At 35.7% G+C, this 14,563-nt stretch overlaps 1 protein-coding gene across 1 annotated transcript; it reads left to right on the top strand.

The window, feature by feature from the left end:
- The first annotated feature begins 4,664 nt into the window (after nt 1-4,664).
- LOC104110691 (cyclin-C1-2-like) lies at nt 4,665-13,134 on the top strand. The gene is made up of 9 exons (XM_009620229.4): nt 4,665-4,823; nt 4,937-5,043; nt 5,923-5,962; nt 6,717-6,761; nt 9,067-9,185; nt 9,313-9,427; nt 11,587-11,631; nt 11,867-12,014; nt 12,602-13,134. Exons 1-9 carry the CDS (start codon nt 4,792-4,794, stop codon nt 12,701-12,703), a joined length of 753 nt encoding a protein of 250 aa, XP_009618524.1. The 5' UTR covers nt 4,665-4,791; the 3' UTR covers nt 12,704-13,134.
- The last annotated feature ends 1,429 nt before the right edge of the window (nt 13,135-14,563 follow it).

Raw genomic sequence — 14,563 nt, 5'->3', positions numbered from 1 at the left:
TAACTTTAGACGCAAGTGTTTGGAACTTTAGTCCCGGAAGTATATTTCAAAGTAGATAAATTTATAACTTTTAATATAACGTGAGTATGACTTTAATGGTAGCTCCAAAATCGATACCTGCACTTACCCCTTTTTTTTGGGCGAAGTGCGGGAACAGTAATTTTTAATGCAGTATTTAAGCTTCAGCCACTGTTTATAAATTATTTTGAATGCGACAAATGCTTGTCTCAATAAGTACCGCCTCCGCATAAAAACACAAAATATATGCTCTAATATTATGCAACACAAGTCAAAGCTAGCAACACGAGCCACGATTCCGTTCTGGTTCATTTCCTTCTTTGTCACAATTACTGATATGAAGGAGATGCCATCATATTTGAAGCTGACGAATTTGAAAAATAATAAATTGACAGAATGGCAGTGAAGTAGCACGAATGAATAGACAAATAGCATACAAATTAATAGAAACTTCAATAGTAATGAAGAAGCAGCAAAAGCCAGAAGAAACAACACCAAATATATTGCACTGGAGCTGTTCAAAGAAAGCAGCAAGACATAAGCAAAGCAAATGGTGAATTGTGCACCACAAATTACACTGTGTCCTTAAGTTTAAGTTGTGAACTCCAAACTTCAGGACACAATGTCCTGAATTTCGGCTATAGATTCCGAATTTCAGGACACTATGTCCTAAAGTTTGAGCTTCGGAATGTGAGCTTCAGGACATAATGTCCTGAAGTTTAAACTGTGGATTTCGAATTTTAAGACATTATGTCATGAAGTTTGAATTGTCGAGTTTGAACTTTAGGATGTTGGTCTTGAAGTTTGAGCTTCAAAATATGAACTTCAGGACATTATGTTGTATATTTCGAATTTTAGGACATTATCTCGTGAAGTTTGAACTTCAGGATGTTGGTCGTGTAGTTTGAGCCATTCAGTTCGACATTAAAAATACTATATGGATCTAGGATTTCTAGTACATGGGTGCACTACTAAAAAAAAGAAAAAATTGTATCAAGTGAGAATTGATCTCTATACCTCTCAATAAATAACTCATCCTCCAACCAAATGCACCATTCAACTTTTTTAGTGTATGAGTGCCAACAGTTAATATTATACAGATTTTAGAAAATATATACATAAAATATCTAATTTTACGGAAAGACCATGAGTTCACGTTGCCCCGTAACTACACCTATAAATCCGCCCCTGACTATGTCTGAAAGTTCAATGTTTTATGGTAATTGAAAGATAGGGACAATAGTCCAAAAATGTCTAAAGTTTTAACTTCATCCAATGAACTTCAGGACAGAAGTTTGAAAATTTGGGGACTCAAGAAATCTTGAGCTTTTCAAAAAAGCATTACAAAATGTTTCTTAAGCAACAAATCTCTGCAGCAACTAAGCAAAGTTGCAAAATCGCCACCATGATGCCCCATATCCATTATGTCATTCCAAAATAAAAGCAAATTAATTCTTTTCTTCTTAATCCATATACTATATACATCTTCGTTTCAGTACAAACTTTCCAAATAGATATCATGTTTAGTAGTTTAGGTTTGTTAATGATGAAACTTTGAACATGTAGACTGTAAACCGAAAAGCAGAAGCAAAGAAAAACAAAGATGGATACAGAAAAACCGACATGCTTGTATTTTAATAGGAAGGAGATAAACAGAGTAAAGGGCAAAAATGTGTTAAAAGTTTTTGCAACTGAGAGTTGGCTATTCCTGCTCAACATTTAAAACATTGGCTCAAATCTAAGTAGGCATTTGGTCATAAGTTTTGGAAGTTTTTTTTCAATTTTTTTTTAAATATGTGTTTGTTTATAGAATTAATCTAGTTTTTAAGGTATTTTGAAAACCAACTAAAACCAAAACTTCAAATCCCAAATATAACTTAACACCTCATTTTGGGTCTAATCATGACCATTTGGGACTTTTTAGCTGGAAAAAGAAAAAATAAACTTTTTAACATGTCAAAACTTACCTAAAAATTTATGTCCAAATACATTTTCAATTTCAAATCAAACTTCATCCAAATCAGCTTTTTCAAAAATATTTGAAAATCTATGTCTAAATGGGTCCTAAATACCATGTAAAAAAGTGGTCAAGCCACGTTATTTTCACCTTTTTTTGTCGAGGAATTTTCAGAAGCCACTATTATTTAGTGGCTATTAACTTCCTATAGGTACCATATACATAATTATATCTTATAGTTACTATTCAGTTGTTATGATAGTGTATTTGTTGTATTCACGCTGCCGTATTCATGAATACAACAACAAAAAGTGTCTAAAATTAGGGCAGTCTAGTTGTACGTGCATGTATTCACATGTATTCGCGCCATGTATTCATGAATACAGTAACGACAATCACCTTAAAAATAGGTATCTCCAGCTTTCTAATAACGAAAATAATATTAATTAGCATGATACACTCCTAAATATAACTCAACAAAATCAATTCTAACATGTCTCATTATCAACCCAATTAATTAGAATGATTTTTCAGTTGTATTTAGTGTGTTTCAATATTTTTTTCTTACCGTTGCATTCATGAGATTCAATGTTTGTATTTACTGTATTCGCTATTTTATATTCAGTGTATTTAAATGTATTTGTACCTATGTTGACACCAAGAGAAACAAACCTTGGAGTCGTCCTCTCCATCCATTCCTTTTTCATAATTATAAAGGACTAGGGTATAGCTATTTAAATCCTCGGGCGAAATTATCCAACATAAAAATGTATAAGACCTTAGTGATTAACCGAGCGTGTGGTATCCCGACTCAAAATAAAAGGCTAGAAAGAAGGTCAAGTGAGGAAACCATAATCTTCACAAGAAGACATCCTTTACAACTGATCTTCCTCAACAAATTCAGGTTTTCTCTCTCAAAAAGTGGGCTTATTAAATATCATATTGATTTGGCTTTGTTCACTTTTATTTTATTAGCAGTAATATTTTTGGTTGTCTTGTAGCTCTTTGTGAGCAGGTCTATGTACTTTCTCAAGGTCAGAAATCTCAAATTTAGAATTTAAGCATGAAGTCATCATTCTGTCATCCAACATGCTTCTATCTAAGTGATTTCATACCTTACTACTCCCCTCTGTCACCCTTCTAAGCTCATTTGCCCTATGCCTTTAGTCTGCTTTGAATGATCCTTTCACTCTTCGAAGGTGAGCGAAGTACTTTGAGGGATTATATGGAAGGAACCTCTGCTAAGAATGGAATGCATTGATTTGGGGCACTAGTTTTATCGTAAATAAGCGGTTAAAGAATGTTACGTTCAATTATTCCCATATTTTTCTTTGGTCAACAACCAAGCAACTAGAGCGTTATGGCAAACAATCCCCAGCACCTGTAGTTTTGGGGATCTCCTACGTCTTGCTATACTCTTTCGCCTCCGGCTGGCAAGGCTTGGCCCAACATTGGATTTGTTTGAAAACTACCAAGGTGGCATTCATTCAATCAAATCTTTTATGCTTATGCCAGCCCAAACTAATTAACTTTTTTTGGAAAGGAAGGAGTCTTGATTATTGAACAGGTGCCCTGTGGAGCATGTTTTATGGATTTTTACTCTTTATGTAATATTTCTTTTCTTACTAATTGAATTCAGGTAGAGAGGGGAATATTCGATTAACAGTATTTTAGTTATTCCTAATACATGTTATTATTATTGTATTCAGTATATTTCATTGGTTGTATTTATTGTATTTATAGTTATATTCAGTGTATTTTACTATATTTCACTATATTTTAAAATTAAATGTATTCACTATTTATATTCTATTATATTTTAATATTTGTATTCAGTGTATTTCAATATTTGTATCTTGTATTCATGCATACTGTATGTACAGTATGCATAAATACATGTGTATTCAGCTGTATTAAAAAAACAGATCTTCAAATATATAAATACATGCAAAAATAGTTTTTATATAAAAATACAATGTGTTTGAGTGAATTTGTACATAATACAATATATTTGTATTTCTATGTGACTAAATAGCAAAGAATAGAAGAAAATTCGTCGGAGATGGCGTTTTCCGGCCAAGAAGAGAAGAAAGTTCGTCGAAAAATTCACTCATTTCTGTTTCCTGGCTGCCTTCTACTTTATTCTAATGTCTCGCTGACCATCAATACTAGTGTATCTTGAGTTGCTCGAAGAGAGAGATTCTTCTTTCTCATCGACCATCAATACTAGAGCTTGATTTGCTCGAAGAGAGAAGGAAGAGAGAGAGAAAGAAGAAAAAATTTGAGAGAGAGAAAGAAGAAAAAATTTGAGAGAGAATCGAAGAGAGAGATTCTTTTTTTTCGTCGGCCATCAATACTAGGGCTTGAGTTGATCGAGAAAGAAAAGAGTGAGAAAGAAGAAAAAATATGAGAGAGAATCTTGTGTTAATTAAAAGAAAGAGAGAGAAAAACATAATTTCACGCCTCAATGGTAGTATATATCATAAATACCTATTTTGCTATAAATTATAAAAGGTAGTTATAGAAAATAATATTTTAAAATAATCTTAATTTATAATAAATATGGTGTATACATTTGTTATAGGAAATAAAATTTCTTTTTTTGTCATGGGTTTATCATTGGCCCAATCCAGTATTTGCATGTTGGGCTGTATGAAGTTTAACTTTAAGCTACCGGTAGGAAATTCTTTCTAAAACAATAATTTAAAAAAGAAAAAAACAAGAGAGAAGCAAGAAGAGGAACGTTTTATTGAAGCAACCGATAACATAAGGGAGATCGTTCTTGTTTGGTAGCTCAAAGCAATTCGGATACAAAAATGTCTGCTAATTTCTGGACTTCATCTCACTAGTATGTGGGAATTCCCATATTATTTTTGCTTCTTCTATCTGCAGGTGTTTTTTGTTTGTTCAAGAATCCTATTATTTTCATTTAATATATTTTCTTTGGTTTTGTCTGAGCAGCAAAGAACTTCTAGATCCTGAAGAGGTGGATGTCGTGCATCAGCTTGATAAGGAGAGGGGCATTACCCTTGACGATTTCAAGCTCATCAAATTGCATATGTCCAATTGTAATCTCTCTCTCTCTCTCTCTCTCTCTCTCTCTCTCTCTCTCTCTGTGGGTGTGTGTGTAGCCTAATTACATTATTCACCTTCTTTTTATAAATCTTTTTCAGATTTTCTAGAATTTTCTTTATTGTAAACCCTTTCAAAAATACCAACTTTACTCTGGTTTGCTTGATTAATTGCATTATTTCTTGCTTCACATTATATCCAGTAATTCATTGAAGCCACATTTTTTTTTTTGGGTTTAGCTACTTGAGTAGTTACCTTTTTCTGCCCCTCCATCTTTTAATGTCCGTTTTCAAGTTCTTTAACATCAAACAATGAGTATGCAGACTTATTTTTTTTAATCTTGTAATGTTATTAGACCGATTAAATATTCAATTATTAGTAGAATTAATTTCCCTTGTCGATGAGGCTGAAATGACAACCGCGAGAGTACATGATTCGAATTCTAATAGAAGCAAAAAGAAATGTGATTTCTTCTCATCTGCCTAAATGTTGGTGAGGAGAGGTACTCGGCGCAAATTGATCGGGACAACAACAGTGATGCCTCAATTCCAAACTAGTCTGGTTCAGATGTAAGAATTCTCGCTATCCATGTTGATCCATTTGAACCCCATTCATTCCCGTCCAATGTTATCACATAAAGGAAACAAAGAAAAAAGAGAGAGACTTGTATTCTTCTATAATTAAAACCGAAACTTGAGAAAGTTGCTCCAGTGCACATATGATACTGCTCATCCTTTCTTGATCATACTTGCATGCGTTCACATTTTTCTTTCTTTCTGTTTCTGTTTCTTAACTACTTTTGGACTCTTTCTCCTGAACAACTGAAATTATGTTAATCTATATCTTAATTTTTTCATCTTTCTGCTTCTTTCCAGATATTGCAAGATTGGCTCAAAATGTCAAAGTGAGACAAAGGTGCGCTCTTTTCTCATTAGCGTGCGAAACTTATTTTTTCTATGAGCATATCCTTTTCTTATGAATGGAACCTTCAATTATCAACCATTCAGTTTTGCTGTGAGGACGTCTCCATAGTTGATGTTGCTACTGTTGAAATGGTCAACTTTTGTTAAGCCTATGATTATTTTAAAGAGAGATACTGCAGGGTAAGCCATATGACCAGGAGGTCACGGGTTCGAGCCGTGGAAACAATCTCTTTCAGAAATGCAGGGTAATGCTGCGTACAATAGACCCTTGTGGTCCGGTACTTCCCTGGACCGTGCACATAGCGGGAGCTTAGTGCACCGGGCCGCCCTTTATACTGCTCTTTATATTTGCATACTATTGGCATGAGGAGTTTTGAGTAACATGGTCAGTAAGGATTTATATAGCCGATCCTAACTTGTTTGGGATTGAGGCCTAGTTATTTTTTATACTGCTCAAATACACCATCAGTAACTATAAAATGGATAAGCTGAGGGCTGTTATTTGAACGTGATACCTTTATAAGCGGACTAATATAGGAGGATCAAGGATGATAGTGCATAGCTAGCTGATTTAGGGCATTGTTGGACCTTTTCAATGTTATAAAACAGTTGTCCAATGCTTGCACGCTGAGCTACTTCATGTGTATTTAAAAAAGTTGTAAAAGTGATGGATGATGACGTACTATAAGCATTTACTTTACTTTACTGAGCAATTCAGGGATTTCTAATATGTTGGTTATTTCCAGGGTTGTCGCCACAGCCATTACTTACATGAGACGTGTGTACATCAGGTATATCTTGTTATTTGCAATTGTGAAAGAAAAATGAATATGCATTTTACTTTCAGGGTCTTGGTACCCAGTATCTAAATTAGACCCTGTACCTAGTACCTACCATATAACCACCAAGATCCATATAAATCGGTGTCGCTCTTCTGAAGTATGTTACTTATAAGATTTCCCTAATGGTCTTATTATACTGTGCACGTTCTTAGGATTACTGACGGTTTCAAGATGAAGAAAAATAACTAGTGCTTTTACATTTAATCTTCACATGTCTTGTGAATAGGTAAATTAGGATCTACAATTGTCGCACCCCAACTTCGGGAGGTGCGACTGGCACATGATGCTCGAATGCCCGTGCGAACAACGTCTATACTTAGACCCCTTTAACGTGGAATCTGGACCAACAAGATTGTGTACAACTGACTGTGAAAGAAACATTAACATTTTATACAACTTCACAACTGTAGCCAACAAACTGACAAAGTCATAACCAACCCTTACATACATCCGAACACTAGTCTGCAAGCCTCTAAGAGTACCAAAATAAAGTGCATGACTTAGTCGGGACAGGGCCCCACCGTACCCAAAATGATCGGACATATACTTAAGTACCTATTGACTTCTGAACAACTACTCTGGAGAAGTGGAGTGCGACCACCAACCGCAGAAACGAGCACCCTACTGGGGAGGGACGTCACTGGATTTGACTGTATCTGTGGGCTGGAACACAACGCCCAAAAGAAAGGGGCGTCAGTACGGAAAATATACTGAGTATGTAAGACTGATAAGGCACGTAAATCAAAGACATAACATAAGAGGTACAGATACATCACTTCAACCTGCATACCGAAGACAAGCCACCGGGGGCGTATACTGCGGGAACCATGAATCATAATAACATGCAAGTTTTGTAAAAATGAGGCCTCTCATTGGGGCTATGCATTAAATACATAATATAGTACCATTAAGCCACTCTTTGAGGCACATAATATCATATTGTATCATATCATACCCGACCTCAAAAGATCTCGGTTGTACCCTGTCTCAACAGAACTCGGCGTACTCGGTCTCAAAAGGACTCCCACTCCGTATCCGGCCTCACAGAGGACTCGGTCATACCCGGCCTCAGGAGATCTCGACTATACCCAGCCTCAAGAGGACTCGGCGTAGTCGGCCTCAAGAGGACTCGGTAACCTCACATCACACATCATGTTACCCAACTGATCAGTGGTTGCACAATAGGTGCCGTACCTGGCCGACTATAGCGCGACTCAGTAGAGTAAAGTAGATACATACATATATATATATATATATGCATTGCAAGATTAGCTTCAAGAGACATTAAGATTAAACTCAAAATGAATCATGTCTTTCCGACCTCACGGTACTGTCTAGGAACACCTCAGACTGGAATGAAATGCTACCGTAGGAATGTATAAGAACATAAGCAACATTATTGAGAAGGGCTTAGAACGAACCAATCTTACAACACAAATTTTTTTAGAGAGACGCTTACACCAAATCATGCCAAGAAGGAAAGTTGTCTTACATACCTTATTGAAGAACTAGCTACGCTTCCCGAGTTCTTACGCTTTTGTGGTGATTAACTCCGCCTCCAATGAATCTCGAGAAATCAGTATAACAAGATAACAAATATTATAGTGACGATCTCAATTTCTTCACGCCAAATCCTACTAGGTCCGCCTTTGATTAAGCCTTAGACTATTTAGAAATTCTCAAAGGGGTTTAAGAGTATTTTAGGTGAACTGAAGTTGGTGATATCCTAAAATGGAAGAGAAGAGAGCTGCACTGCCGTTTCTACTATGTCTAGGAAATTCCACCGCCCCATATGCCAAACAGGTCGCCCCGCACCGGCCTCTACGCCCGGTGGGACAGCTGGCACAATCTGGTCAAATATAACTGCCTCCATGTCCTTATAACGTGCTGCCGGCTGATTGGTTGTGTAAAAAACTCATTAATCTTCAACTTTATATGTGGGGGAATAGTGTGGGGTGTAACAACAATTTAGCAAATGATCTCTATCACTTTGTGTCCTCTTTATTCCGAGTCATGCAGAACAAATGCAATGTACTTAAGTGAAGTTAACTGTTCTCATACGTGTGACGGTAATGAATCTAAGTGAAATAATAGTCTCTGGTTCAGATTCTCTATCTTTTCCTCAAATTTACGTATTCAAACTTCAAATTTACTCTATGCTGTTAGGTCTCTGGTGATGCATCACGGCGGAGCATACCTCCTTGTATTTTGAAGTGTATAACTTTCTAATTACCGTTTCTTCTATTTCTCGTAGGAGAAGTATGACTGAATGCGATCCTCGTCTGGTTGCTCCATCTTGCTTATATTTGGCATCAAAATCAGAAGAAAGCACTGTGCAGGCCAGACTTCTTGTATTTTACATCAAAAAATTATGTAAATTCTTGTTGATCACTCTGATGAAGTAATTGTATTGGCATATCCTCTTATTCTAGCATCAGTTTATTGAATATCAGCTGTGATTAGTGGTGACAAGATGATTGTTTGCAATTTGGTTTTGCAGATTCAGATGACAAGTATAGGTATGAAATAAAAGACATACTTGACATGGAGATGAAAATCTTGGAAGCCCTCAATTATTACTTAGTTATATTCCATCCATACCGATCGTTGTCTCAGTAAGTATATCTTCTTAAGATTACCAAATGTGCTGTACAATAAAAGATCAATTTGTATCAGGGAGATCAAAGTATCTACCTGCCACCATGTGATGCCTTATGAGCAATGTGGGGTAACGGAATGATACCAAGTTCCCCATATAAAACTTTCCCCCGGAGACTGAGTTTCTTATCAAACAACCCAATAGGTTTGGTTATTTGGTTTAGTAACGCCATATCGGGTATCTAGCTGCATGTATGTGTGCTTATGCAGCAACGAGATTGCAGAATCTCAGAATTAGTTCATCTAGTTCTCCTTCTTCTGCCAATAGAGAAGACCTTGATGAGAATAACAAGAAAAAAAGGAAGTTATTGCTATGAGGGTTTAGTCTTCAAAAGTCTTTTAAACCTGAAAGATTGGCTTCTGGTTTCATTGTCTTCTGGAACTAGCAGTCAATCTGCCTAACCATGGCCGGGCTGGCCTCAGAGCACCCAAGTGCATTTTATGCAGGCTCAGTTCTCTTGCTATTAGTCCAATATAGCTGGCGTGGACCCTGGAGGGGAAGTGAGAGAGGGGGCATGGGAAGAACCCAGGCTGATTTTGGGCAGAGAACTTGGGGCGGTTAGGAGGTTATGAGGTCGTCCAATGGTCTCCCTTTAGCATGAAAGCATGGCTTCTGGTTTCATAGTCTACGTGGAACGCTTCCCCTACAGCCATGAGGGGAAGATTGGCCTCTCAGAAGTCAATCACTCAATCTTCTGTCATTTTATCCTTAATGTCTGCTATTTCCACCTTCTTCCAAATGTGATCATTTTTTAATCTTGTCTTATCTTGTCCATGTTAGCATCTGCTTCTCTGCAGTACCTATCTTGTGGATATGTGGACTTCAGCAGTTCAAAATTCATGGCTGATAACTATTCTATAAAATTTGCCTTTCACTTTGATCGGTATCTTTCTATCACATAACACTGTAGTAGCACTTCTATATTTCAACCATCTTATATTCATTCTATGTGTAACATCTAGGGGTGCTTATCGGGCGGATCGGACGAATAATTACATTTAACGGTTCGGCTTATCGGTTATCGGATTATAAATGTAGTAATCCGTTAGCCATCCAATAAGATAACGGGCGGATTGGTATCGGATTAACAATTATCGTGCGGTTATTGGACGGTTTATCGGCTAAATCAAATAAAATATTTTTGAACAATCCTAGTCGTGTGTATACCAAACGGCCAAACCTGATAAAGTGACTCGACTATAAGTTTCATCCCCTTTTTAGTTTACTAGGCTTTTTAACATCTGTTGCTACTGCACTTATTATAAGTATTTCTTTTGGTTGCATAGCTATCCTGTTTCATATCAAAACAAAGGGAAAGACTGAAAACTAGTCAAATTGACTGAAAATTTATATACAATCAGAATCCCCAACACCTACAAAACTTGAAGGCATTTTCAGATTTATTTTCTGATAATACTCCTGTAAATTCTGTTGATCCCATATAAAAGTGTAAATATAAAAATTCTTAACGGGTTAACGGTTTATCCGATAAGAAAATTGAGTAATCCGCCCCCAAACCGTTAAGCCGTTAATTATAAAATCTCAATCCGTTCACCAACCATTACCCCGATAACCCGATACTAATAAGCCAATAAACCATCGGTTCGGTTAAAGGTTACGGTTCTGTTACTAACATCTTCATTATCAAACCATTCTTCTGGAGTATCGAGCATATATATTAGAATTATTTGCATTTAGACAGCGCAATCCCGTCTAATCTCACCTTAACTTCACTCTTCTTATGCTGACTAAGCTTGTAGCAGAAGAAGTCAAGCTTTGATATTTTCTATTAATTCCATGGATTTTTATGTCTAGACTTGAATGACCTTTCTGTATGAGTGATTAATCTACCTTCTGACAACCTGCTGGAGAACTTCTATTCGAGTATTACAAAAGTAAAGTGTTTTTTTACAGTTTTATACTGTGTTGCTCTCTGGGCAGCCTACGGTTGGTGGACAATATCTCTAGAGAGATTAACATTTTCGAAATGTCATTAATGTGATGTAGTTCTGTTTGCTTCCTCAAATTGGTCCCTTTACTATTTCCCTCCAATTGGAATCAGAGTACGATTTCCTTTTTAGCTGATTGTGTCTATCCAAACTCTCTAATTGGCAGGTTGTTACAGGACGCTGGCATGAATGATACAGCTCAATTAACATGGTAAGAAACAACTTCTCCTAGGCTGCCCGATATCTTTGACTTGCACGGAAAAATACTAGATTACTATCAATTGGACCATCTTTATTTTTGTTAAAATGGTAAGTGTATTATTAATAAATAGCACAAAGGTTGTGCCTGATTACATCCCAAAAAATCAAAATCGACCCTGACTATCTATGTAAAGATGCTAAACTATAACAAGGTCTCAGCATTTATCAATTGTACAATCTTTCAGGGGACTTGTGAATGACACCTATAAGATGGACCTAATTCTCATACATCCGCCACACTTGATTGCATTGGCATGTATATACATAGCAAGTGTGCTCAAAGATAAAGAAACTACTGCCTGGTTTGAGGAGCTTCGAGTTGATGTGAATGTGGTATGTCTACAAAACCTAAATCTGCACCCAATTGCTGTCATGCGTTCCTTCCTAGAAACTTAACTGCTACAAAAGATACCCTTGACTTGACAGGTCAGAATCATTATTCTGCAAGAGTATGTTTTGTCTTTGGCGTTGGAGATGATAGTGAATTTACTAGCAAAGAAGTACCTGTCTATGTGGATTGATATGTTTTTCTGTAATATGATTTTAGGAATTGAGTGTTAAAGAGACTAAGTAATAAAAGTGTGTTCTCTCTAACAACTTAAGCTTTTAGGTGAGATGGTCACACATTTCAACATTTAGCATACTCCCACACTGTGCTCCATGCTATTGTTATAGTGGCTGATCAGAAATGTGTTGTGTAATGCTTCGATGGGGAAAACGTTTCTCAAAGTGTCGTCTAGGCACTAGTTTGACACAGCTATTAGCCTTCTTTCTTGAAACCTTCGCTGCGTGTGCATATAGAGTTATGAACAGCTTACATCATGAACTGTTCTAAATGAAGTATCTCATAGTCATCTGGACCGCTTCTTATCTACTCTATTTTTTTGATTTCTTACCTATTAAGCTCTCAAAATTGACAGGTGAAAAACATAGCAATGGAGATACTAGATTTCTATGACGGCCACAAAATGATCACAGATGAGAGGGTTAATGCAGCGATGAGCAAGCTAGCTGGAAAGTAGGAGGTGCTACAGCAGACGAGAGCCTCTGGTTATGTCAACTAATTGTCAATGGGTTTGTTGGACAAATTTATTAGTGTCATCCTCTGAGCTCTAAGTGATGAATGATGGCAAAAGCTGTAATGCCGCAATGTCCATTTGTGAAGAAAAAGGAAAGACGAAAACAGTCGTTGCAATAAAAGTTAAACTTGCCCGGAAAATAAAAAAAAGAGTGAGAGGTGGTTGTGGTAGCTTTAGACTTGGTAAAGTACAGAATATTAATGAGAAGAAGTTTGTTGTACCACCTGATGCGGAGCTAAAAGGGGTGTCAATTGTTCGGTTCGGCCGATTATTTCATAAAATTTGTACTATATCATTTTTTCGGTTATTCTATTTTGTATAATCAAAATTAGACTTTTCGAAATCGTCCCAATCATATCGGTTTTTCTTTGGTATCGGTATGGTTCGGTTAATTTTTGGTATTTTTTAAATGTCATGTAAAAGTCACTAGTAAAAGTAGAATGTAATAACATACATACTTTTATAGGATAGCAAAATTCTCTAGATAGTTCTACTATTTAAATGGTGATGAATTAAGAAAACATGAAAGATGCCAGAGTATAGATTCATCAACCACTCTACAGCAACGTAAGCCCACTTTTTAAAATATATTCACAATTTATAATGTATTTAAAGATTAGCCAGTTTACCCAAACTTTAGGACTAAGTATCCTCAATTTGAAAATTCATGACTTAGTGTCCTAAATTTTTGAGCTGCTAATTTAAAATTTAGGACAAAGTGTCCTGAATTTCTGAACTACTAATTTAAAATTCAGGACATAAGATTTGAACTTCTAGACACAATTTTTGAACTTTAGGACATGATATCCTAAAATTTGAATTTTGAGGTTTAAACTCTAGGACGCCGTATTCTGAAGTTTGAGCAAAATTTGTTAAGCTTTAAATACATTGTACGTTGTGGACATATTGTAAACAACATGCTTAAAATTGGCTACCTGGTGGCATTTCCACTAAAAGAAACTAAGCAAAGCCAAAGGAAAGATAAATCACACGAGTAGAAAGATATTAACCAAGCTGAGACTCAAGAATAAAGTCTATACAAGATTAAATATTCAAAAAGATAAATCAAAATTATACGAAAGGAAACATATTCAATACACTGTAGTTTGCTACTCATAATCGCTAGAATACTTTGTGTCTTGCTAGTGAATATGCTGGAAATAATTTAGTTTCAGTAGGAGTAGTATAATAGGGGTAATTAGGATTTTGATTTTAATTACTTGTTGTCTTGTAACCATTTTCGTAATTCCAAGGTCCAAGGAAAAATTTAATGCTTTATTATTTTTGAACTTAATATATAAATATATTTTCACATGTAGATTTATTCGGTAATGTTCAATATTTTTTCGATTTATTTTCATAAAATAAAAAACGCACACTAATTATCGGTATAGTGATAGATTTATATAAAAAATCTACAATTTTATTAATAGAAACCTAAAAATCGATTCGGTGCTGTACGATTCGGTCGGTTTAGTCGGTTTTTAAATATCCATTTACCCCCTTAGAGCTAATACTAAAAATCTTACATTGAAGATGAAAATCTTCTGTTCTTCCCGATATCTTTTAAATTAAACTATTTTCTACTCTCGATCTTTGGTGGGTTTATGAGATTTAAACAATGAAAAATATTAGCATGATGAAAATGTTTTGATTTACTGGGGCTTTGGTGAATGAAAATATTTCTTATTTACTGATTCCCACAATCGTTCAAATTTACTAATGTTCTTGCTAATTAGTTTGACTCTTGCCCATTTTTCTTCTCCTTTGTTATGGTACATAAATCTTAATTCAAACTAGAGG

This window comes from Nicotiana tomentosiformis, chromosome 1, assembly GCF_000390325.3.
Source record: "Nicotiana tomentosiformis chromosome 1, ASM39032v3, whole genome shotgun sequence".
Lineage (NCBI taxonomy): Eukaryota > Viridiplantae > Streptophyta > Magnoliopsida > Solanales > Solanaceae > Nicotiana > Nicotiana tomentosiformis.
The sequence above is the reverse complement of the archived record's forward strand: the minus strand, read 5'-3'. Positions and strand labels throughout refer to the sequence as shown.

Bases quoted from the DNA above. Each gene is read 5' to 3' on its own strand.
- LOC104110691 (XM_009620229.4), top strand. From the start codon at position 4,792: ATGTCTGCTAATTTCTGGACTTCATCTCACTA. The intron at 4,824-4,936 runs GTATGTGGGAAT...TTGTCTGAGCAG, and splicing joins TTCTGGACTTCATCTCACTA to CAAAGAACTTCTAGATCCTG. The intron at 9,186-9,312 runs GTAAATTCTTGT...TTGGTTTTGCAG, and splicing joins ATTTTACATCAAAAAATTAT to ATTCAGATGACAAGTATAGG.